This window comes from Pongo abelii, chromosome 1 (genome assembly GCF_028885655.2).
Source record: "Pongo abelii isolate AG06213 chromosome 1, NHGRI_mPonAbe1-v2.0_pri, whole genome shotgun sequence".
NCBI classification, from domain to species: domain Eukaryota; kingdom Metazoa; phylum Chordata; class Mammalia; order Primates; family Hominidae; genus Pongo; species Pongo abelii.
This window is the reverse complement of record NC_071985.2, coordinates 47,614,397-47,640,336: the sequence shown is the minus strand read 5'-3', so window position 1 is coordinate 47,640,336 and position 25,940 is coordinate 47,614,397. Positions and strand designations below refer to the sequence as shown.

At 46.4% G+C, this 25,940-nt stretch overlaps 1 protein-coding gene across 1 annotated transcript in view; it reads right to left on the bottom strand.

The window, feature by feature from the left end:
* The window catches only part of LMOD1 (leiomodin 1), a 50,231-nt gene extending 24,622 nt beyond the window's left edge, over positions 1 to 25,609 (bottom strand). Inside the window, exon 1 of the mRNA XM_054548257.2 lies at positions 25,091 to 25,609. Coding sequence (XP_054404232.2) covers positions 25,091 to 25,351 — 261 coding nt within the window. The 5' untranslated portion in view covers positions 25,352 to 25,609. The remainder of the gene's footprint in view (positions 1 to 25,090) is intronic.
* Positions 25,610 to 25,940: the final 331 nt, after the last annotated feature.

Genomic DNA, 25,940 nt, shown 5'->3' with positions numbered 1-25,940 from the left:
TTCTACACAAATGTTCACAGCAGCGTTACTCCTATTAGCCCCCAAATGGAAAGCACCCAAAGTCTGTTAACTGAAGAATGACTCGGCAAAATGTGGTACATCATTAAAATGGAATAATATTCAGCCATTAAAAGGAATAAAGTACCATGCTCTATCACGGATGAACCTTGAAAATATAACTGAAAGAAGCCAGATCTGAAAGACCACATATTATACAATTCCATGTACACAAAATGTCCAGAATAGGCAAATTTGTAGAGACAGAAAATAGATTAGCGGTTGCCAGTGGCTGGTGGGAGGAGAAACGAAGGGTCACTGATGATAGCTGATAGCTGTGGGGTTTCTTTGGGGACTGACGAAAATATTCTGGAATTAGGTGGTGGTGTTGTACAACTTTGTGAATATACTGAATATATATTCACACTGAATATACTGAATATAATATTGTTATATAAAATATATATATAATACACTATTATATTCAGTATATTCGCTGAATATACTGAATACGGCTTTTTTTCTAAAAACACTGCATTGGGTATTTTAAAGGAGGGGATTTTTTTTTTGAGATGGAGTCTCACTCTGTCACCCAGGCTGGAGTGCAGTGGCATAATCTCGGCTCACTGCAACCTCCACCTCCTGGGTTCAAGTAATTCTCCTGCCTCAGCCTCACGAGTAGCTGGGATTACAGGTACGCACCACCACGTCCAGCTAATGTTTGCATTTTTAGTAGAGATGGGGTTTCACCATGTTGTCCAGGCTGGTGTCAAACTCCTGACCTCAGGTGATCCACCCGTCTCGGGCTCCCAAAGTGCTGGGATTACAGGCTTGAGCCACTGCACCTGGCCTGATAGTGAATTTTATGGTATGTGAATTATGTCTCCATAAAATTTTTTTTAATTATTTATTTATTTTTATTTATTTATTTATTTGAGACGGAGTATTACTGTGTGGCCCAGGCTGGAGTGCAGTGGCACAATCTCGGTTCACTACAACCTCCACCTCCTGGGTTAAAGCGATTCTCCTGCCTCAGCCTCCTGAGTAGCTGGGATTACAGGCACCCACGACCATGCCTGGCTAATTTTTTGTATTTTTAGTAGAGACGGGGTTTCACCATGTTGGCCAGGCTGGTCTCGAACTCCTGACCTCAGGTGATCCACCCACCTTAGCCTCCCAAAGCGCTCGGATTACAGGCGTGAGCCACCACGCCCAGCCTAATTTTTTTAGTCTAAATTTAAAACTTTAAAAGAGATCCTGTTTTTTTTTGTTTTTTTTGTTTTTGTTTTTGTTTTCCCTTGACACAGGGTCTTGTTCTGTCGTCTAGGCTGGGGTGCAGTGGCACAGTCATGGCTCACTGCAGCTTCGACTTCCCAGGCTCAAGCAGTCCTCCGGCCTCAGTCGCCCAAGTAGCTGGGACTACAGGTGCACACCACCACTCCAGGCAAATTTTTGTATTTTTTGTAGAGATGAGATTTTGTCATGTTTCCCAGGCTGGTCTTGAAGTCCTGGGCTTAAGCAATTCTCCCGCCTCTACCTCCCAAAGTTCTGGGATTACAGGCATGAGCCACTTTGCCTGGCCAAGATCATGGTCTTAATTACATTAAAATTATAGAAAAATTATATTAAACAAAATCTTATTTCACATATTGTGCTTCTCTTCTCTTACTTTAACATCTAAAGGATAAAGACTAAATAATGAAAAAATAAAAACAAAAACAAACACCCAAACTATTTCCAAGTGAGGGACTATTTGCAATTTACAGTGGTTGTAAAAGCTAAATTGTAGACCAATGGAAAAAATGTGAGCAACATATATAAATTTAAATGTTCCAGTAGCCACATTTTATTTATTTGTTTATTTATTTGAGACGGAGTTTCACTCTGTCACCCAGGCTGGAATGCAGTGGCACGATCTCAGCTCACTGCAACCTCCGCCTCCCGGGGTCAAGCAATTTTCCTGCCTCAGCCTCCCGAGTAGCTGGGATTACAAGCAGGCACCACCACACCCGCTAATTTTTGTATTTTTAGTAGAGATGGAGTTTCACCATATTGGCCAGGCTGGTCTCGAACTCCTGAACTCAAATTATCTGCCTGCCTCGGCCTCCCAAAGTGCTGGGATTACAGGCGTGAGCCACTGCACCAGGCCAGGAGTGACTCTTGACAGCCCTTCCCCAGGGTCTCCCAGAGGGCAGCGCTGGAGCATGGCCAGTGCCCATCTCAGAGTGCAGAGGGTTTCCAGAGTGCAGCATGGTGACAGGAAAGCTGCTGCTGAAAGGGCCACCAGGACTGAGCAGCACCCATCCTGGAATTGGACACACAGTGGATGCTTCATAACTGCTGAACAAAGAGATGCATCTCCCATTCAGGTGGAGGCCCAAAAAGAAGGCTGGAGGGACAGATTATTTTTTCTATTAAGTTATGCACAGTTTGTTGCAACTTGAGGTCAAAAGAAAGTGTTCAGAGCCAGCACAGTGGCTCAAGTCTGTAATCCCAGCTACTCAGGAGTCTGAGGCAAGAGGATCCCTTGAGACCAGGAGTTTGAGATCAGCCTGGACAACACAGTGAGACCCTGTCTATTGAAAAAAAAAATTGTTTTTAATTGTAGCCAGGCGCGATGTCTCATGCCTGTAATCCCAGCACTTTGAGAGGCCAATGGGGGGCAGGCAGACTGCTTGAGTTCGGGAGTTCGAGACTAGCCTGGGCAACATAGCAAAACCCCATCTCTACTAAAAACACAAAATGTTAGCTGAATATGGTGATGCACGCCTGTAGTCCCAGCTACTCAGGAGGCTGAAGTGGGAGAATCATATGAGGCCTAGAAGTCGAGGTTGCAGTGAACTGTGATCGTGCCACTGTACTCTAGCCTGGGTGACCGGGAGTGTGATGCTGTCTCAACAAGAAAGAAAGAAAGATAGACAGACAGAGAGAAAGAGAGAGAGAGAGAAAGAGAAAGAAAGAAAAAGAAAGAAAGAAAAGGAAAGAAAGGAAAGAAAAGAAAAGAAAAAGGAAAGAAAGAAAAAGAAAAAGAAAAGAAAGAGAGAGAGAGGCAGGGCATGGTGGCTCACGCCTGTAATCCCAGCACTTTGGGAGGCCAAGGCGGGCTGATCACGAGGTCAGGAGATCAAGACCATCCTGGCTAACACGGTGAAACCCCATCTCTACTAAAAATACCAAAAAAAAAAAAAAAAAATTAGCCGGGCGCGGTGGCGGGCGCCTATAGTCCCAGCTACTTGGCAGGCTGAGGCAGGAGAATGGCGTGAACTCAGAAGGCAGAGCTTGCAGTAAGCCGAGATCGTGCCACTGCACTCCAGCCTGGGTGACAGAGCAAGACTCCGTCTCAAAAAAAAAAAAAGAAAGAAAGAGAGGGAAGGAGGGAGGGAGAGAGGGAGGGAGGGAGGGAGGGAAGGAAGGAAGGAAGGAAGGAAGGAAGGGGAAAAAAAAGAAAGGAAAGAAAGAAGAATAAAGAAAGAAAGAAAGAAGAAAGAAAAGAAAGAAAGAAAGAGAGAGAGAAAGAGAAAGAATTAGCCAGTCATAGTGGCATGTGCCTGCAGTCCTAGCTACTCGGGAGGCTGAGGTGGGAGGATGAACCCAGGAGTTCAAGGCTGCAGTGAGTTATGACTGCACCATTGCACTCTAGCGTGTGTGACAGAGCAAGACCCTATCGCTGGAAAAAAAAAAAAAGAGAGAGAGAGACAAAGAAAAGAGTTCAAGATCTTCCGGCTGAGCATGATGGCTCATACCTGTAGTCCCAGCACTTTGGGAGGCTGAGGCGGGCAGATCATTTGAGGTCAGGAGTTCAAGGCCAGCCATGGCCGACACAGTGAAACCCTGTCTCTACTAAAAATACAAAAATTAGCCAGGCATGGTGGCGTCCGCCTGTAAGCCCAGCTCGTGAGGCTGAGGCAGGAGAATCACTTGAACCCAGGAGGCAGAGGTTGCAGTGAGCTGAGATTGTGCCACTGTACTCCAGCCTGGGCTACAAGAGCAAAACTCCATCTCAAAAAAAAAAAAAAAAGATCTTCCTTGGCCACCAGCTGGTGACCTCTCTAAGCCTCAGATTCTTCACCTGTCAAGTAGATTAAAATTTACCTCCCCTGTCTACCTTATAAGGCTGAAGCAAGGATCAAATGAGATAACGTATGTGGAAGCCCATAAATCTTCAGACCCAAGGCATTAGGTTCTGCTTTTATTGTGCATGGATGAGCTAGGGCATATTGTGTGATGTTCCAAGACAGCAACTAAGTACTTACCTACAAGCTTCTGGGAGTAAGACACTTTCCATTTTTCTCAGAAGGGGAAAATTACTTTGTATGACCATTTGGTTATGGTTTGGTATTGGTGTGGAATGTTTTTAGGGTAGGGCCCTGTAGGAGCAGGAGGATGAACCAGTTGACCTTCTCTTCTTGACATCCACCCAAGACCTGAAATTTTTCAAGGCTGGAGGTTTGGTTTTGTTTTTTTTTTTTTTTAATCTCTTTCTCTTTTCTATTTTTAATTTTTTAAATTTTTTTTGAGACAGGGTCTTCCTTTGTGCCCAGGCTGGAGTGCAGTGGCGTGATCATGGCTTACTGCAGCCTCAACCTCCCAGGCTCAAGTGATCCTCCCACCTCAGTTTCCCAAGTAGCTGGAACCACAGGCGTGCACCACCATACCTGGCTAATTTTTAAATTCTTTTGGAGAGATTGGGGGGCGGGGTCTCCCTGTGTTGCCCAGGCTGGTCTCGAACTCCTGGGCTCAAGCAGGCCTCCCATCTCAGCCTCCCAAAGTGTTGGAATTACAAGAGTGAGCCACCACACCCAGCCAATTTTCTTTTTAGGTAGTAACATTTTTTTCCTCCCCAAACAAAGAAAAACCAGGCATATCTGCTCTATCTATACTGCACACAAACCGACACATTTCCCCTCAGGGAGTCAAAGTGAGAGGGAGGTGGGGGTTTGCTCTGCTTGGCAGATAGTCCAATATCAGGAACTTGATCCTCTAAAAGAATAACATGTGTGGCCTCATGTTTCTCTGGGCTATGGAGTATCTGTGCTGTGAGCTGACCATAAGTCTCTTTGTTTCCAGTGCCCAGTGAGTCTTTTTTCTCTTTTGGGGGCTTTGTTTCACCCATCAGCCCATAAGGCTCAGCTGGGGAAGCAGTGTGTTAACTGTTCTGTTTATCGTCTTGTTTGGCTGACTCCATCTCTCTGGGGATGGGTGCCAAAGGCCAAGAGAAGGAGCCCGTGCTGAGGCTCCGGGGATCTGTTTAGGGCCTTGGAAAGTGTATTTATTGGGAGCCATGTAAATGTCCAAATATAGGCAAATGGTTCAACACAGCCATACAATAGACTATGATGACATCCACTGAAAACAATGTTTAGGAAGAATTTTTAGTGACATGGGAAAAGCGATTATAATATGATAAGCAAAAATATAAATAAATAAGGTAGGGAACACAGTTTATGTGAATATGTGGCTGTGCATTAAATGATCTCAACTACAAAAAGAAAAATACATACAGAATTATACACTCAAAAAAAATTGAAGCAGGGAGCCGTAGCTCACACCTGTAATCCCAGCACTTTGGGAGGCTGAGGAGGGTGGATTGCTTGAGTCCAGGAGTTTGAGACTAGCCTGGACATTTGGCAAAACCCTGTCTCTACAAAAAATACAAAAAAATTAGCTGGGAGTGGTGGCACGTGGGAGCAGTAAGCTGAGATTGCACCACTGCACCCCAGCCTGGGCAACAGAGCGAGACCTTGTCTCAAAAACAAACAAGAAAATTGACAGTGGCTGACATCTTTAGCTAATAAGACAAAGAATTATTGGCCATTTTCCTTTTTTTTTTTCCGCATTTTGCATATTGTCTATAATGAGCCTTATTACATTAAGCATACTTTTCTTCAAATAAAACAAATTTAGAAATATCATGTCTGTGTTCTTTGTATCACCCCCTTCTCCTGCTTTTAAGGCAAAGATTACAGAGACTGGAAGTAAAACCAAAAGCCTCCCAACCTGAAAGAACTTTGACCACTGGAACACTTGAGTCTTTAGTACTCTGGGATCATTATTAGACATTTTCTTGGTGATTTAAAAATTATCATACTTGGTCGGGCCTGGTGGCTCATGCCTGTAATCCTGGCACTTTGGGAGGCCGAGGTGGGAGGATCACGAGGTCAGGAGATTGAGACCATCCTGGCCAACATGGTGAAACCCCATCTCTACTAAAAATACAAAAATTAGGCTGGGCATGGTGGCTCATGCCTGTAATCCCAGCACTTTGGGTGGCTGAGGCGGCGAGATCACGAGGTCAAGAGATCCAAACCATCCTGGCCAACATGATGAAACCCTTTCTCTACTAAAAACACAAAAATTAGCTGAGTATGGTGGCACGTGCCTGTAATCCCAGCTACTCAGGAGGCTGAGGCAGGAGAATCGCTTGAACCCAGAAGGCAGAGGTTGCAGTGAGCCAAGATTGCACCACTGCACTCCAGCCTGGTGACAGAGCTAGACTCCATCTCAAAAAACAAACAAAAAAAAAAAAAAAAAAGAAGAAGAAGAAGAATTTGTTATACTTTTCAGTGAAGTTGAGGACATAGGACAGGTGGATTATCACTAAGTAGCAAGTGGAAGAGATACTGCCATTGGGGTAGGTGAGATGATCCACCTTGAGGAAACTCAGTGTAAGCAAAATGGTGCAATGTCAGCCCTTGGCAACTGGAATTTCAGAAGACAATTTAAGCCCTTATTGCCCTAAGGCATCCATTATGTAGAGTTAATTTCTTCCCTATGAATTGAGAATGGGACCAGCTAGAATCTTTGGGAGTGCTGTGTTTGGAATGTGTCCTCCAAAGTTCATGCATTGGAAACTCAATCCCCAGTGCAGTGATGTTGGGAGGTGGGGCCTAATGGAAGGTGTTTGGGTCATGGGGGCACTGCTCTCATGAATGGATTAATGCCATTATCATGGAAGTGGGTTTGTTATAAAAGGACAATTTCAACTTCCTGGCTGTCTTTGGCCCTCACTTGTCCTTCTGCCTACTGCCATGGATAGGATAATGCAGCAATAAGGCCCTCACCAGATACAGGCCCTTGATCTTGGACTTCCCAGCCTTCAAAACCATGAGCAAAATGTACTTCTCTTCATTATAAATCACACAGTCTGTAGTATTTTATTATAGCAGCACAAAATGGACTAAGACAGGGGGAATTGAGGATATAGTCTCTCAATTCATTTTTTCCAGTGCTTAATTCTCTTACAGAAGCCTGGCTGAGAAAAGCTGATCAGTTGCCTACAAGGACCTAATCCCAGCTCTGCTCCTCCTTTGCTCCAGCCTCACTACTCAGGCTTCAGAAAGGCAAATCTGTGTCGACCCAGCTGCAGAATTGGTATATCCAGATACCTTCCAGGTCATGATAGCCACATACCCAAGCACTGGGCCTCCCAAAGGGGTGGGGTCTGTGAGTGCTGTGAAGAGGGCCGCTCCCTCTCCTGCTCTTATGTGTGTGATCCAAAGAGAAATCTGCTTATAGCAAGTTCTCTAGGAGAGCTGTATTACTTTTCCTAGATCTAGAGGCAATGCTTCTGAACTTCTCCAGATATTTTAGGGAACAATCCAGATGATGGGAGCTAAAGGCCTTATCCGGGTGCATATAGAGCAAATTATTAGCAAAAATATTATTATTATTATTATTATTATTATTATTGAGACAGAGTCTCCCTCTGTTGCCCAGGCTGGAGTGCAGTGGTGTGAGCTCGGCTCACTGCTACCTCTGCCTCCCAGGTTCAAACAATTCTCATGCCTCAGCCTCCCGAATAGCTGGGATTACAGGCGTGTGCCACTATGCCTGGCTAATTTTTTTGTATTTTTAGTAGAGACAGGGTTTTGCCATGTTGTCCAAGCTTGTCTTGAACTCCTGACCTCAAGTGATCTGCCCACCTTGGCCTCCCAAACTGCTGGGATTACAGGCATGAGCCACCACACCCGGCCTGCAAAAATATTATTAATATTTTCTTTAGGGTCTATCTGTGGCCCCAGGGATCACAGGTGGACTTTATTTATTTATTTTGAGATGGAGTCTGGCTCTGTTGCCCATGCTGGAGTGCAATGGCGTGATCTTGGCTCACTGCAACCTCTGCCTCCTGGGTTCAAGTGATTCTCCTGCCTCAGCTTCCCAAGTAACTGGGATTACAGGCGTCCACCACCACGCCCAGCTAATTTTTGTATTTTTAGTAGATCAGGCTGGTCTCAAACTTCTGACTGCAGGTGATTCACCCGCCTCGGCATCCCAAAGTGCTGGGATTACAGGCATGAGCCACCATGCCTGGCAAGTGGACTTAATATGTTAGTCTGTAATCTCAGATTACTACAGAGCTGGAAGACAGAATTGCAAGGAAATGAAGAAAAAATGGAACAAGTTTAAATTGAAGGGGAAATATGGCAGTGATCTATCCCAACAATTCAGACCTCAGAGTGTAAATTTTAGACTGATTTAATTGGTTATTTTTAAAAACTGGATAAAAAAGGATCACTGCCAAATCTTCCTTCATTTGAGAATTTGGATACAAAATCATATTTTCAAATAGTCTCAGAAGGGTATAATGAATTACAAATTTTGTAGACTCAATCAAGTATGATAGAACTGCCTTTGTAAATTCCTCATCCTTCATTCATTCAACAGGCATCTATTAAGCCAGGGACTGTGTTCACTGCTGGGGACATGAAGATGAATAAGAGTCAGCCCTCACCCTTAAGATGTTTGGAAAAAGCACAGAAACAGACAATGCTGAAATGATGTGTTACAAGCGAATGGAACAGGAAGCACCAGAACTTGCAGGTGGTGCTTTGTGAACACAGAGGTGGAGCACACAACTCAGGCTGGAGGGTCCGGAAAGCTTCTAGAGAGAGCGTCAACTGAGTTGAGCCTTGAAAGAGGAATGAGGGTTGGCTAGGCCTGGCATCCCAGTTGGAGGTGACAATATGTTCAAAGGCACAGAGGAAGCAAGATAAAGCCTGGCACTCTGGAGAACCAATGGTCAAGTACAACTGTAGGGTGACAGTCAAGGAGAGGACTATTCGTAGCTTGAGAAATAGGAAGGCACTGGACCTTCAGTGGCTTTCTAAGCCATGCTGAGAAGTGTGAATTTGATCATGGAAGCTACATTGAGTAATTGAAAGCTTTTACACAGGGAAGGTCAACTGTGGGGAGGATGGATTCCAATGGCACGAGAAGAGAGGTTGGGAGATTAGTTAGGAGGCTGTGACGTTCTTCTAGTTGATAAGTGATATGCGTGGGAGTAATAGAAGTTTTTTGTTTTGTTTTTTTTTTCCTCTGGTAGAAAACGTGGTTTTATTCTGGGGGAGGCCAATGTTCCCACCCCAGCCTTCTTCCCTGGAGGAAGGCCCCAGCCCAGGTCTCCAGCCTCCCTCCCTCTGACCTGCCCTTCGGGACCTTGGGGCTGGTGATCCCCCAGCCTCCTTCTCTGGGCCACATCCACTCCAGGAAGCAGGGCTGGGCCCTGCCTAGGTGCTCCTCTGCCAGGAGGGCCTTGTCCTGGCTCCTGCCAAGGCACCCCACCCAGCCCATGGCCCCACTGGATCCCTCCTCTCCTTGCACCTCCCCAGCCCTGGGCTGGCCTCTGCAGGTTCCACCCCAACCAGTACACTCCTCTGCGAGGAGGGGCACAGTCCAGAGAGATCATAGAGGCAGAAACAACAGGATCCTATCACTAGGAAAGTCTGGAGACACTGGGAGAGGGATTGGAGCAGGACAGCCCAGGGTTATGATGTAGGTGTCTGATTAAATGGTACTTCCATTTACCAAAGTGCGGAATACAGGAGGAAAAGCAGGTTTAGGGGTGGGGTGGGGTGACGATGATTAATTTATTTGCAGACCAGTTGAATTTGAGACACTTGAGGTGTCCAAGAGGCAACTGAATGATCTAGAACTCAAAATAGAGATCTAGGCCAGAGATAGAAAGAGAGCATATGGGGATAGCTGAATCCATGAGGTTGGATGAAGGTAGCTATGAAGACTGCATAGGAAGGGCAGAGCCCTAAACAATATTTAGGCAATAGAGTATGAGCTGCTCACAGAGGAGATTAAGAAGGAACAGCTAGAGAAATGAAAGGAAAACAAGGAGAATGTGCTGTATTGACACCGAGGGAAATGAGTGTTTTAAAGAATGACAGAGTGGTTAAATTCCACAAAGTAAACAAATAGAATAAAGACTAAAAAGTGTGCTCAGATAAAGCAACAAGGAGGTCCCCAGATACCTCATCAAGGCTGATGTCTGTGCAGTGGGGGGGCAGAGACGTCCAGGGTGATAGTGAGCATAGATGCCATTTCCTACAGCTTAGCTAAGAAGGAAAGGAGAGAATGTGGGAACTGGGGAGAAAGAGCCAGTAAAAGGGAATGTTGAAGAGAGAGAGAGAGAGATGTTTAAAGGAGCAAAGGTCCTGTGGAGGCAGGAGAGAAAAGATTCTAAAAAGTGGGTTTGGGTAATAGTCTGGGACAGAAGAGGGATATCCTTTCCATGGGATAAAAGAGAAAGGGAAGGCCGGGTTCGGTGACTCACGCCTGTAATTCCAACACTTGGGGAGGCCAAGACAGATGGCTCACTTGAGGGCAAGAGTTCGAGACCGGCCTGGCCAACATGGCGAAACCTCATCTCTACTAAAAATACAAAAATTAGCTGGGCGTGGCGGTGCATGCCTGTAATCCCAGCTACTCAGGAGGCTGAGGCATGAGAATCGCTTGACCCCTGGAAGCAGAGGAGGTTGCAGTGAGCTGAGATTGTGCCACTGCACTCCAGCCTGGGCAACATAATGAGACTCTGTCCAAAAAAAAAAAAAAAGAAAAAAAAAGGGAGAGAAAGCTTGCATATAAAAAGAGAGAGAAAGGCGAAAGCTTGCATACATGGATGCTTACAAGTTTTCAGGTGACAGAAGAGGAATTTGAAGACATTTTCATCTGATGGCTTCAAGTGTCTCCACGAAATATGAGGCTAGATCATCTGTTGAGGGTGAAAAGAGAGATGGGACAAGAGAGTTTGTAAAGAAAGGCTGGCTGGGCACGGTGGGACACACCTGTAATCCCAGCATTTTGGGAGGCTGAGGTGGGATGATCACTTGAGCTCAGGAGGCAGGGTTGCAGTGAGCCATAATCATGCCACTGCACTCCAACCCGGGTGACAGGGCCAGACCCTGTATCAAAAAAAAAAAAACTAATTTTTAGAATAGTGTCCCAGAGGAGTGAGAAGAAGGAGTCTAGATGTTTTCTGGGCAGCTTTGAGGGCTTGGCTGAGGTTATAGGGTTTTAATCCACAGAGGCACCAATATAGTGCTATTTGAGGCTGCTGGGTATGTTCAGTAGCTTGGATGCACAATAGAACTGCTAAATGGTTACTTTCACTCAGGCTAGGGGTGATGGAAGGTTGGGGAGGACTGAGCATGAGAATTGAGGATAATGTTCAGAATAACCATAGTAACATATAAGTTAAAGAGGAAAATTACAAGTAAAGCCTGAAAATTGAGTGGAAGAGAAGTCAGTCCATACTGAGAGTAGGTAAGGCTAGGAATGAGAAGAGGCCATGAAGTGGGATATGCCTCTAAGTCATCATCTTTAGAACAGATGAATCCTGAGGTAGAGGGATCTGACCTGGGCTTTAGTGAAGTGTCCAAATCTCGATAGAGAGGGTCAGGAGGACAGGAGGCAGAACATGCTGAAAAGGTTATACAGCATCTAGTTGCTCTCAAAGATGTACTCCATTAGAAATGATGTGCCGGGAGTGGTGGTTCAGGCCTGTAATCCCAGCACTTTGGGAGGTTGAGGCTGGTGAATCGCTTGAGCCCAGGAATTCAAGACCAGCCTAGGCAACATGGCAAAACCCTGTCTCTACTCAAAATAAAAAAATTAGCCAGGTATGGTGGTACACACCTGTAGTCGGGAGGCTGAGGTGGAAGGATCACTTGAGCCCAGGAGGCAGAGGTTGCAGTGAGCCAAGATTGCACCACTGCACTTTGGCCTGGGCGACAAAGACCTTGTCTCAAAAAGAAAAAGCAAAAAGAAATGATGTTGATGACTGTCACTTAACTTAGTGCCTACTGTTTGGAAAGCACTATGTTAAACCTTCTTCAAATTTTTGTATCTTTTCCTTATGGAGATCTTCAAATTAGGTGGTATCGTCCTTATTGACAGAAGAAGAAATTAAAGTTCACTATGCATTCTCTATGACCCAGAAATTCCACTCTTAGGTACATACCCAACAGAAATGAAGTCAGAAGTGCACTAAAAATGTCCAAAAATGTTCATAACAGCATTGTTTGTAATAGCCCCAGACTGGAAATAACCCAAATGTCCATTAACAGTGAAATGAATAAATAAACTGTGATATATTCACATAGTAAAATGCTGCATAGCAATGAAGGTTTAAAAATGCTACAGATGGTGTGGTGGCTCATGCTTGTAATCCTAGCACTTTGGGAGGCTGAGGCGAGTGGATCACCTGAGGTCAGGAGTTCGGGACCAGCCTGGCCAACATGGTGAAACCCCATCTCTACTAAAAATACAAAAATTAGCCAGGCTTGGTGGTGGGTGCCTGTAATCACAGCTACTTTGGAGGCTAAGGCAGGAGAATCGCTTGAACCCGGAAGGCAGAGGTTGCAGTGAGCCAAGATCGCGCCATTGCACTCCAGCCTGGGCAACAGGAGCAAAACTCTGTCTCAAAAAAAAAATGCTACAGACAACAACATGGTTGCATGTCGCAAACATAAAGTTGAGTGAAAGAAGCCAGATACAAAAAATACATACTCCATGAGCCTTTCTCTCTCTATATATATGTATCATACATATAACATAGATATTATATGTGTATATATGTTATATATCATATAATATATATGATATATAATATATATATACAACATATATATAAAAATATATGTATATATATGGCAAGACTAACCTAGGGGATTAGAAATCAGGATAGGGGCTATCTTTGGAGAGGAAGCTTGGGCAGGGACAGTACTGTGGTGCTGACAACGTTCAGTTTCTTGTTCATTTTGTGATAATTCATGAAACTCCACACTTTTGTTTTGTGCACATTTCTGTAAATATTTTATATTCCAATAAAAATGTTATAAAAACATTGTTGTCAAGTAAAAATGAAACATAGACAAGGCATTAAAGAATAAAAATAAAATAAAGTGAAGCTTAGAAATATTAAATGCTTGTCTGAGACCACCCAGCTGATAAATAGTCAAGTTGGGAATTAGCCCCAGGTCCCCCTGGTTTGGCTTGCAAGTCCAGTTCTTGTCCCAACACGCCAGCTGTCAGTCATATGCTGGGAAGGGACCAGTGTGCTCCCTCCTTCTCCTTGGGCATGGGTGACTTAAGGGACAGAAGATCGATGCACTGGAGGTGAAAATCTACTGGATTTTCAAGCAGCTCTGGCAGCTGGCTGTTGTCTGTTGACTATTCTCATGCCAGATTTCATATCCGGAAGTACTTTCATGTTTTCTCTGCCCTCATCCAGGGAGCACTGAGCATTTTTCTTGTGACCTGAGGCTTAACCTCTGACTATTGTCATAGCCTCCTTGGTTTCTCCTCCCTTCAGACCAGTCTATGGCCGCCAGTGCTGTCCTTCCAGAGCAGCACATTGCACGTATGAGGCAAACCTCATCCTCCCGTCACCACACTTATCAACCTGGCTGCATCTTGGCCCATCTCTGCTGCCTTCTCTCATAAGTGATTACCTGCTGCTGAGATGTGACCCCTCAACTGCATTCTATCCCTTTTTGCCCCCTTTACTGGTGTTATCAAAGTCTCCCTGTCTACTGAATTATCCCCATCAGCCATGCTATAATATTCCCTGTCTTTCAAAAATATCCTCCCTGATTCCACATTTATCTCCAGCTGCCACCCTACTATTCTGCTTCCCACTAGAACAAAACTGAGGAAAAACGAGACTTATCTAGATGCTCCATCTCCAATCCTTATCCATATTCTCTCTTTTGAGTCCACTATTCACCACAGTGAAATCATTCTTGCCAAGGTTCCAACAGCTTCCATCTTACCAATTACTGTGATTGATTCTCTGTCTCACCTTATTAAACCTCTCAGCAAGAATGGATGTGGTGCAGTACTCTTTCCTTCTGGAAGTCCTTTCTCACCTGATTTGGTGAAACCACTCTGAATTTCCTCTACCTCTCAGTCCCTTCACTGGCTCCTTCTCCTCTGCCAACACCTAAATGTGGGTATAACGAAGGGCTGGCGCCTCAGCCCTCTGCTCTCCTCCATTCACATTTATTCCCTAAGTGATCTCTTCTAGGCTCATGGCTTTCAGTATTATCCACAGACTGATGAATCCCAAATTTAATCTCCCATCCCCTCTTCCCACTGAGCCTCAGACTTATACAACCCCTGTCAACCCAACATTTCCCCTTGGGGGTCTACTAAGCACAACAAACTTAACTTGTTCAAATCAGAATTCTTCACCTCCCAAAACCACTCCTCCTCTGCTGTTTCCCATGGCAGTAAAGGACATCAAATTTGGCCAGTCATGGTAGTTCACACCTGTACACCTGTAATCCCAGCACTTTAGTTTTATTTATTTATTTATTTATTTTTGACTGTCTCGCTCTGTCACCCAGGCTGGAGTGCAGTGGCATGATCTTGGCTCACTGCAACCTCTGCCTCCTGGGTTCAAGCGATTCTCCTGTCTCAGCCTCCCGAGTACCTGGGATTACAGGCGCCTGCCACCACGCCCGGCTAATTTTTGTATTTTTAGTAGAGACTGGGTTTCGCCATGTTGGCCAGGCTGGTCTTGAACTCCTGACCTCAGGCGATCTGCCTGCCTCGGCCTCCCAAAGTGCTGGGATTACAGGCATGAGCCACCACACCTGGCCAATCCTAGGACTTTGGGAGGCCGAGTTGGGCAGATTGCCTGAGGTCAGGAGTGCAAGACCATCCTGGCCAACATGGTGAAACCCCTGTCGCTACTGAAAATACAAAAAATTAGCCGGGCGTGGTGGCGGCTGCCTGTAATCCCAGCTACTCAGGAGGCTGAGGCAGGAGAATCGCTTGAACCCAGGAGGCGGAGGCTGCAGTGAGCCGAGATCACACCATTGCACTCCAGACCTTGTCTGAAAAAAAAAAAAAGGACATCAAATTCACCCAATAGCTTAGGCAGTACTGATCACCCCGACTCTTCTCTCTCCCCTAATGCATCAGCCAGTTTCCATTTCTCATCAAACCATCTTTGAGCTCTCACCTGAGCAACAGAAACACCCTTCTAACTGGTCTCATTTCTGCACTCTTGCCCTCCTACAGTCTGTTTATCTGAAAGCTGGAAGAATGAGCCTTTTAAAGGCATAAATTAGATCACATCTCTCCCCGACTCAAAACACTCCAATGACTTCTCATGGCATTTAGAATAAAAAGTCAAACTCTGCTGCCCTAAAAGTCCCCACATGATCGGAACCCTGCTTACTTCCAAGGCCTCGTCTCCTCCAGCCTCCTTCCCCACTCCTCCTGCTCTAGTTTTGGGGCCTGGCTTTTCCTCTGACACGCTAACCCTGCCCCCACCACAGGGCCTGTGTCTTTGATGTTCCCTCTGCTTGGAAAACTTTTCCCCACATCTTCCCAAGGCTAGTTCGTTCGGTCCATTTAGAATCTGCTCAAATGGGCCAGTTGTGGTGGCTCACACCTGTAATCCCAACACTTTGGGAGACCGAGGCAGGTGGATCACTCAAAGTCAGGAGTTCGAGATCAGCCTGGCCAACATGGTGAAACCCCCTCTCTACTGAAAAATACAAAAAAATTAGCTGGGTGTGGTGGCAGGCACCTGTAATCCCAGCTACTCGGGAGGCTGAGGCAGGAGAATCGCTTAAATCTGAGAGGCAGAGGTTGCAGTGAGCCAAGATTGCGCCACTGCATTCCAGACTGGGCAACAGAGTGAGACTCCGTCTCAAAAAAAAAGAATCTGCTCACATGTCACCTCTTTTGGTGGTGAAGACCCTGACTACTTTGTCGGAAGTGGTCTCCCATTGATATGTCATATACTCTTCCCTTAAATGGCATTACTCTTTTTTAGAAGATATATGTCATATGTTACATGTTATGTGTACACATGCTACATATGATCTGCATATGGAAATATATATATTGTCTGTCTCACCCATTAGAATGCAACCTTGGCCAGGTGTGGTGGCTCATGCCTGTATCCCAGCACTTGGGAGGCCAAGGCAGGAGGATCACTTGAGCCCAGGAGTTCAAGACCAGCCTTGGCAACATAGGGAGACCCCAGTATCTACAAATAATTTAAAAATTATCTGGGCATGGTGGGACACACCTGTAGTCCTAACTACTTGGGAGGCTGAGGCAGGAGGATCCCTTGAGCTCAGGAGTTTGAAGCTGCAGTGAGCTGAGATTGCACCACTCTACTCTAGCCTGGGCAACAGAGTAAGATCCTGTCTCAAACAAACAAACAAACAAACAAACAAAAAAACACACACAGTGGCTCATGCCTTTAATCTCAGCACTTTGGGAGATCGAGGTGGGCAGATCATTTGAGCCCAGGAGTTCGACACCAGCCTGGGCAACATGGTGAAACCCCATCTCTACTAAAAATACAAAAAAATTAGCTGGGAATGGTGGTGCACAACTGTAGTCCCAGCTACTCTGGAGGCTGAGGCAGGAGGATCGCTTGAGCCCATGAGATGGAAGTTGCAGTGAGCCAAGATCATGCTACTGCACTCCATCTTGGGGAACAGAGTGAGACCCTGTCTCAAAAACAAACAAACAAACATAGACTGTAACCTCTATGAGGGAAAGAACCTTGTCTCTCTTGTTCACTACTCGATCCTGGCATTTAGAAAGTACATAATAGGAACTCATTAAAGAGCTGGCAAATTAATGATTTAATGGAGTCCTCCTCCCTCCTTGTAAACATAAAGCATGATTCATGAATTCTGTGTATAAAAAGAATGAAGAGAATGGGAATGGGAGGAGCAGATAGGAGTGAAGAGAAGTGAGGAAACTAATGTTCATGGGCCTGTACTACTAGGTTTCCAACCCAGCACTCTGCTTAGTGCTTTATGTGGATTATTTTGCTGAAACCTCATAACTATCCTATGACTAAGCATTGTAATTTCTTTTTTTTTTTTTTTTTCTTTTTGAGACGGAGTTTCGCTCTTGTTGCCGAGGCTGGAGTGCAATGGCGCCATCTCGGCTCACCACAACCTCTGCCTCCTGGGTTCAAGCAATTCTCCTGCCTCAGCCTCCCGAGTAGCTGGGATTACAGGCACGTGCCACCATGCCTGGCTAATTTAGTATTTTTAGTAGAGACGGGGTTTCTCTATGGTGGTCAGGCTGGTCTCAAACTCCCCACCTCAGGTGATCTGCCCGCCTCGGCCTCCCAAAGTGCTGGGATCACAGGCATGAGACACCGCGCCTGGCCATAATTTCCATTTTATAGGTGAGGAAACTCAGGCTCCAAGAGCTGAAGTCACTTGTTTGGGTCATACAGCCAGCAACCAGCAGAGCTGGATCTGCACCCAGGTCTAGCTGGCCCCTGACAAGACTATTCTAACCACTAGACTCATATAGTCTGCACTCAGAGCTTTGCTAGGAATTTCTGCCTGAGGATGTAGCACCTTTCACCTGCCAGTCTTGGGGACAGGGGTCCTGCCAGCCCTGCTGACTTCATCTCAAAGGAAGGCCTATTGAAGTAACAATCAGAAGGAGCCTGTGGGCTGTCCATGAAAGGGTGGTGGAGGGGTGTGGGAACAAGAGGTGCTTCTATTCCTAGCTGTTTGTAAACAGCATCCCGACAACCCGGCTTGTTCTTTCTGCAGTAGGCCCCAGGGACAGCTGAAGCCAAGTTCTCCCAAAGCAGCCTTGGCTTTTCTGAGCTTGTGCTGGGGTGGAAGCCTGCAGACAAGGAGAATCCACCTCAAAATCTTCTCCTAATCTCCTTTCACTCTGTCTTTTTCCAACCCAGCAACTCAGTTTGGGCCCCTGAGCCTGTGACATAAAATAAATTAGGCAGAGGCTCAAAGAAATCAGGCGACTGGGGCCAGGCAGCGAGTAATTACATAAGCCCTTCCTCCCTGCTTTCCTTCCTCCCCTTCCCCTCTCTCTTCATCATTCCTTCACACTCACTGATGGTTTTTTTTTTTTAATTTCTTGAGAGATAAAGTAATGTTGATTTGGCAGATATACAGGTACAAACTCTGAAGAATTTAGAGTGAGGAAAGAAGGTCTCTCATGATGTGCCAAACACTTTCAACGCCTCATCCTATTTAATCTTCACTATAACCCTTCAAGGGTGATTTTATCATCCCCACTTGACAGGTAAAGTAATTGGGCCTCAAGAAGTTATGTTAATGAGATAGCATCGATAAAGCCTTTGGCTCCAGAAGGCACTCAATCAAGTTAATGTTCTTTCTTCCTTGGGTAACTTATTCCAAGTCACTGGATCAGTAAGGGGCAGGAGCAGAATTCAAATCTGGACCTATCTGATTCCAGACACCCATGGGCTTTCTGTCTCACCACACTGCCCAGACACTAACAAGCCATTGGGAGAACTGATGAACCGAATGGAGACCACTGCTCTTTTGCTGGTTATACAAAAGTGGTCCAATAAATAAGGAAGGGCCTGATCTGGAAAGGCCTGCGTTCCACGGCTCAGGATATTCCTGTTTATCCAACTTGGCAGGCATGTAAATATCAGCGTCGCCTCTCCTGTCCCCCATGCATGGTGCTGTGTGTTGTTCCTCTGTTCCTGGTGTGTGTGCGTGTGTGTGTGTGTGTGTGTTTATACACATGTGTGTAGACTGTCTATCTCTTGGTGTGCTTCATTCAGGCTCTGCACACTCTGGGCCCAGCTGTAGATATGCTGACACAGTCTGACAAAGATACTCTAAAGTCTCCTGGGGGAGAGAAAGAGAGACTGAAGGAGGATAGACAGATAAGACCGGGGCTTTGTCCTCACCTTCTTGTCCCAGCCTGGGGACCATGAAGCTCCCAGAATCCCTGAAGCCTCCAGCCTTCTTTGATGCTGGGAGCAACCTCCCCTTGGTTAGTGGGACTCAGACCCCACTTCTTAACCATCTATATCCCGCTCTCACTGGTGAGCCATCTTATTTTACAAGTGCTCCTTGGTCCTGTCCATCTGTCTTGCCTCCCTCTTGCATTTTGCATCCAGCCAAGCTCTTTTTTTTTTTTTTTTTTTGAGATGGAGTCTTGCTCTGTTGCCAGGCTGGAGTACAGTGGCACAATCTCGGCTCACTGCAACCTCCACCTCCTGGGTTCAAGGGATTCTCCTGAATCAGCCTCCCGAGCAGCTGGGACTACAGGCATGCGCCACCACACCCAGTTAATTTTTGTATTTTTAGTAGAGATGGGGTTTTACCATGTTGGTCAGGCTGGTCTCGATCTCTTGATCTTGTGATCTGCCTGCCTCGGCCTCCCAAAGCACTGGGATTACAGGCGTGAGCCACCGTACCTGGCCCAGCCAAGCTCTTATAACTATTGTCCCAGTAAGGAGAAGGCAGGCACTCAGAGGGCAGCACTGAGGGTGGGAGCAGGCACTAATGCCTCACTTGCTCAAAATTCCTTTTTTTTTTTTTTTTTTGAGACGGAGTCTTGCTCTGTCTCTCCTCTCCTCTGGAGAGGAGTGGCTCGATCTCAGCTCACTGCAACCTCCTCCTCCCGGGTTCAAATGATTCTCCTGCCTCAGCCTCCCAAGTAGCTGGACTACAGGCATGCACCACCACGCCCGGCTTTTTTTTTTTTGAGACGGAGTTTTGCTCTTGTTGCTCAGGCTGGAGTGCAATGGCACGATCTCGGCGCACTGTAACCTCTGCCTCCCGGGTTCAAGCAATTCTCCTGCTGGAGAGAATTGTAGTAGCTGGGATTACAGACGTGCCGCTACGCCTGGCTAATTTTGTATTTTAATACAGAAGGGGTTTCTCCATGTTGGTCAGGCTGGTCTTGAACTCCCAGCCTCAGGTGATCCACCCACCTCGGCCTCCCAAAGCGCTGGGATTACAGGTGTGAGCCACCGTGCCCGGCTATTTTTTTTTTTTTTTTTTTGTATTATTAGTAGAGATGGGGTTTCCCCATGTTGGCCAGGCTGGTAAAATTCTTTTTTTTAATTTAATTTTTAATTTTTTAGAGATGGGGTCTCGCTATGTTACCCAGGCTGGTCTCGAGCTCCTGAGCTCAAGTGATCCTCCTGTCTCAGCCTCCCAAAGTGCTGAGATTACAGGTATTAGCCATCCCACCTACCCTAAAAATTCTTTAAATATTATATACATACAGAAGAAAACGTATAAGAACAATATTTAAAACAAACACCTGTGGATTGTACCACCTAGTTTAAGAAACAAGCAGTTGCTTTTTCAAACTCTGGATGGAGGCAGTTTCAAATTTCAGGGAGAGATTTTAACAGAGTCTAACCCTCTCTGGTGCCTGCTTTTCCCTCCCTGGGTCAACAGGCCCCCATCACCTCTTCTGCCCTCTCCACCCTAGCCTCCAGGGCTATTTTGGGTGTGTACCAGTTGGGGTTAATCTCCTTAAGCGTTGAGCCGTGCTGCTCAGTGCACTCCTGATAGGTCCCAGCCCTCTGCAAAGGGCATTCTGAGGGTTAGGCCGCCGGCCTCGGGCCTTCCCGGCCCTGCAGAGATACCATGGTCACTGAGCTGTGAACTAGAACCGATGGGGGAGGGGGCTGCTGAGGCTGTGCAGGCAGTGGGAGGGAAAGGTCAGGAGGGCTCAGGCCCAGCAGCCGCTATTAGTGGGGTGCTTCGGATTTGCTTCTCGAGTTTACCTCTAGGGAGAGCTTTCCTCCACCCCCGCCAGCTCAGCTGCCCCTGCCCCTGGCTGGGTACAGGCGCTAATCCCCAGCCCTTGGTAACACCAGGGAGAAGGGAGGGGGAGGCAGGCTGGAGATTTTCTTTCCCACTTGGGAAGGAAAGAGGACACACAAGTTGACCGGTTGGGATCCGGTTCCTGAAACCTGAGATAAGGACAAGAGTTTCACTGAGCCGTTGGCTACACGCTTGCCCAGGGGCTTTGTCTTCTACCTGGGCTGAAGGAGAGTTCCCGGATGATCAGGGTGGAGCTACACTGGCTGACAGGTGTCTGGCCCTTTAAAGGGAGGGAGAGAAGCTGGGGTCAATTCTTCCAAGTCCCACCTCTATCCTCCCCAACCCCCTGCTAACATTCACTCAACAAGCAGAGGCTGAAGGCCTGCTGTGTGCTGGGCCCTGCATTTACATTTTGCCCTCCAAGTCCCACAAGCTGGTGAGCGAGACAGCCCAAGAAAACAGATGATTGTACAAAAGTCATGTCCCAAGGGCTTTGGTACAGACTGGTATTGGAGCGCTCAGACAAGGTGCCTGACCTTGCCTGGGGGTCCTGGAAGACTACCTGGAGGAAGTGGTACCTGAGACAGGCAGGACAAATAGGAGTTGACCTGGAAGAGGCATGGGTGGAATATTCATGAAAAAAATGGTAAACAATCAGGAGGATTTCTGGAATATCCCATCCCATGGAGGGAGCCCCTGGAGGGAGAAGCAGGCCAAGGGCCCTCTCGCAGCCTAGACTCACTTTGCACAATAGCCAGAGTATGCATCTTGGGGCTCTCCTTCTCGGAAAAGACAGACTTTAAGACTGTCTTAAGGCCGACCTCCCAATGTTGGTTTCTTTCTTTCTTTTTTTTTTTTTAATTTTATTATGAAAATTTTTAAACATACATACAAAAGTAGAAAAAATAATATAATGAACACCCATGTAGACCCATCACCCAGCTTCAACAATTGTCAACTGGTGGCCAATCTTGTTTCATCTATACCCCCACTCAGATTATTTTAAGGCTAATTCCCAAAGCCAATAAATTTTTCCCATAAATATTTATGTATTTATGTCTAAAAGAGAAGAATCCTTTAAAAAGTATATCTGCAACACCATTATCACACCTAAAAGAAATTAACAGAAATTCCTTAACAGCATCCAGTATCTAGTCAGGATTTACTCTCCCTAATCCACACTTAGTTTCAATAGGTATGTTCCTACTCATGGGGGTGGGGAGATGAACATTTGACAGAAGACTATTATATCAGCCAATATAAGAATTTGTGGTCTCTGCTCTGTAACACTCTCTGATGGTTCTATACATGTGTGTTTTTCATAGAATCTAATTAGATTACAAATTCTTCAGGGCAGGGACTGACATTACTGTCTTTTTTGCACCCTAGTATGGCAGAGAGGAAGAAGCACTGATCTCAACTAATTAGCTGTGTGACTTTGGGAAGGTTATTCAACCTCTCTAAGATAATAGGAATAAAAATATCCATCTCCCAAGAATCGTGAGGCTTAAAGAAAAGGTGAACGTGCTCGGCATGTAGAAGTTTCTTAGTAAATGCTCATCTTGCTTTATTCTGTGTTTCGACCACTTTTTAGTTCCTCACATGGAGTGAAGGCCACCGTCAGTGAGGGCTACAGCCAGGCCAGCAGGCTGGAGTCCACCTGCCCCCAGCACTGTGCTGTGTCTGTGGTGTTGGTGGTCCCCACCCTGAGCACCCAGGGGTTGCTTGTTTACTCGGGCCACTCATTAAACTGATAGGTGAGGCTTGCACAGCCCTCAGGAGACTGAGGGAAGAGAGGGGCTGGGCAGGAGTAGAAATTTGCTTTTGGCCCCCTTCACCAGTTTGTGGGTTCCTTGACTCAAATGAAGTAATAATTTCATAGCTGGCCTTGACTGAGTGTTTATGACACGCCAAGCTCTGTGCTAAGTGCTCTACCACAGCACCCCTTTTAGTGTTCACAACCCTGTGAGATGGGTACTACTATCCGTATTTTGTAGGTGATGAAACTGAGACTTAGATTAGGTAACTTGTGACTTACACAGAGACACCGTTACTCAAACCAGGTTTTTCTAATACTTAAATCCAAGTTCTTGGCCACACACTCACTATTTTGTTAATGGTGCCAAAGAAGCCACCTTCTAGGGTTCATTCTCACCCAGATTTACAGAGATGACTTCTGCCCAGGCTCAGCATGCACCCTGAACTCCAGCCAGCCATTATGCCAATGTACGTCCTCGGACAGGGTGAGGAAGAGTGAGGGGATCAGAACAGCCTACAACCACAAGGGAAAACCAGACCTAAAGTCATCTCCTTACATCAAGGATGTACACACAAACACACACACCACTTCTACTCCTTGACTCGGGCTCTGTCCGCAGAACCAAGTGTGGGCCTGGCAGGGGTGAGAGAGGTGAGGCAGGGGAGGAGACACTTGTCACAGTATTAACTGGCTGAAGAAAAAGTCTATGATAGTGAAATTTCCAGGAACAGGAGAATCCTTCACACTCTTGCTTGTGATTAGACTGCTTTGTTTGACTTCAGCCTCGGGAGTACCTTTCTGAGCACCGGAAACTACTGGACACAAGGTAGTCATGGGCCCAGAGCCTGCGACTGGGAGCAGGGAAGAGCAGAGTCAACGATTTCCAAGGGTGCCAAAGCCTTTGGCTGCATTTCATTTCTTTCTGTATGATTCCTGATAGCTGTGTTGGGGTACCGGGCCCTCACAGTAAGTGCTACCACTTTTTCTGTAAATGTTTTGGTTTTATTCATCATTATCATAGCTGCATCCGGGGCAACCACTGTGCATACAGGACAATACATTCCTGAGCCTCCTGGCTTCCCTCCCTCCTCTCTCCTTCTCCCTCTTCTTGGCAAAGGCTTAAACATAGGTGGTGAAGTGGGGGTAGTAGGGACAGAGACAGAGTTCCAGCTCCTCTTTGCCTCACCCCCTTCCCTCCTCCTCCCTTCTTTCCCATTGCTACACTAAAGGTCAGGCTGTGTCCACCAATATGCTCTGTGACTAGCAGTCAACACAATTTCATACCCATCCAATCATTCTGCAGGCATTTTAGATGATAATGTTCCCATTCTCAGTTCCTCTGTGAGAATGTGCGTGTCATTTGAAGCTCTGTGCCTCAGTTTCCATAGAAGTAAAACAAAAAGCAAGAATTGAGACTGATCTTTTTCTTGCAAGAATTCACAAGTAATGGATAATGTACAAGAGATGTGGCTGAATAAGAGAACTAGAACAAAGACTTGAACAATTTTCCTATGCAACACTCTTTCCCATGGACAAAGGTATCCCACAAAGTCATACTCCATCAGAGGCTAGTTTGCCCAAAGAAAACTCACATACAAATGCAACAGTGACAAAAAAAAAATTCCTCCATGCCAACTCAGGAAAACAGAAAGCAAGTTGTGCTTAAGCCCATTGTAGGTGTGGGCAGATGCTTCCAAAACCGTCACCCCTTTTCCCTCCTCTGTGAATATCTTCATCCCCTAGCAAAGCGGCCTCGCTAGCTGGTAAAAGGGTTAATTACCAAAAAGAGGGCATGCTCCCTCCAGAGGCTCCTCTGGAGAGTGCAAAAACAAAACCAAACCAAAAACCAACTAACCACAACAAAAAACATCTTCCCTGGGAATAAATTTGAAGCTATCAGGTCTTTAAGCCACATTTCCCAGCCCACAGACTCCTGGTCCCTGTCTCCCTTTGCTTTGGGAAACTCATTTACCCCCAAGCCTCCTGAAATGATCCATGTGCCGTGAGATGCCCACAGGGTTGGGAATTGAAAATGAGTTTTTCTCCCACAAAAAAATGGCTTAGCTTTTTCTTTTTGGGTGGCTGACAGGAGACATAAAGTATCATTCTATCTTTTTACCCCTCCTCACAATAGGATGGAATGAGTGTGGGGAAAAACAAAGGTAGTGGGACCAGGATAGAGTCAACTTGACAATGGACTCTTCAAGGACACCTTCCAGCTCCCATTCTGCTAGTAGCTCTATTTGATTTTGTGGGATGTTGTGTTCCTCCAACATATCCAACTTCTGCTTATAAAACAGAAATTAGGAGTAAGAGATTCGCACCGCTAGTTCAGTGGATAATCATCAGTTCTGAAGCATTAAAATCCTTTGCCAACAAGAACGTTTCTTCTAAGGAAGGAAGCATCCTAATCATGAAGCCAGGGTCTCCAGCCCTCCCCGTCTCCCTCCTCCCCTCCAGGGCTGTGCTCACTCACATCCATGGACATCTCCCTCTGCATAAGTTTCTTGGTCTCCTTTTCACAGAAGTTGAGCATGGCCTCCCGGTTGTACACACCCGTGGACTGTTTCTCCGTCTGGTTTCTCTGCCGCAGCCCCACGGGAACACTCCCGTCTGGGTCCACTACGTCCAGCTCCTTCTCCAGCTCCTCCATCTCCTCGGGAGACAGGGTCTCCAGCAGGCTGTCTATGTCGGGGTCTTCACTCACCTGCCGGCGATATTTGGCTACCCTAGACATCTTGGCAAAATGGGCTGTGGCTGCCAGGGGCTATCAGAGTCCTGGTGGCCAGGGAAGGGAGAGGGGTGAGCTGATCTGGATGCAGCGAGTGGGCTGAGGAGCAAACCTCCTGCTGGTCGAGGACTGCAGCTCCTTGGCCCTTCTGTGCTACAGGTGCTGAAGTGTTCACTGGACGCAGCAGCCTCCCTGCAGCCCAGGGCTAGTGGACCCCGGCAGGTCTAATCAGCGGCCAATAAGACCCGACAACTGCCGGGACCGGAGAGGAGAAGCCAATCCCCAAGCTGGGGGCGGGCCTACCTCGCTGTCAGAGCTGTTTGAAACTTGAGGACATTCCAGGGAATCTTGGAGCGCTGCGTGACCAAATTTAGTACAGAGCAGTTTAGCCTTTTAAAGACAAGGGGCCACGCAATGAGAAAAAGATACAAAAATGCGTAGGCTGGCAGAAGCAGATCACAGCCACGGAGAGCCAGACAAGCAGGGACGAGGCCGTGAGGGCCGGTGAACTGGCCAGCCCGCGGCACGTTCAAGAGCGTATTTTACTACTCCATCACCGGGTGGACGGATCACTGTGGTCAATGTGTGGTTCATG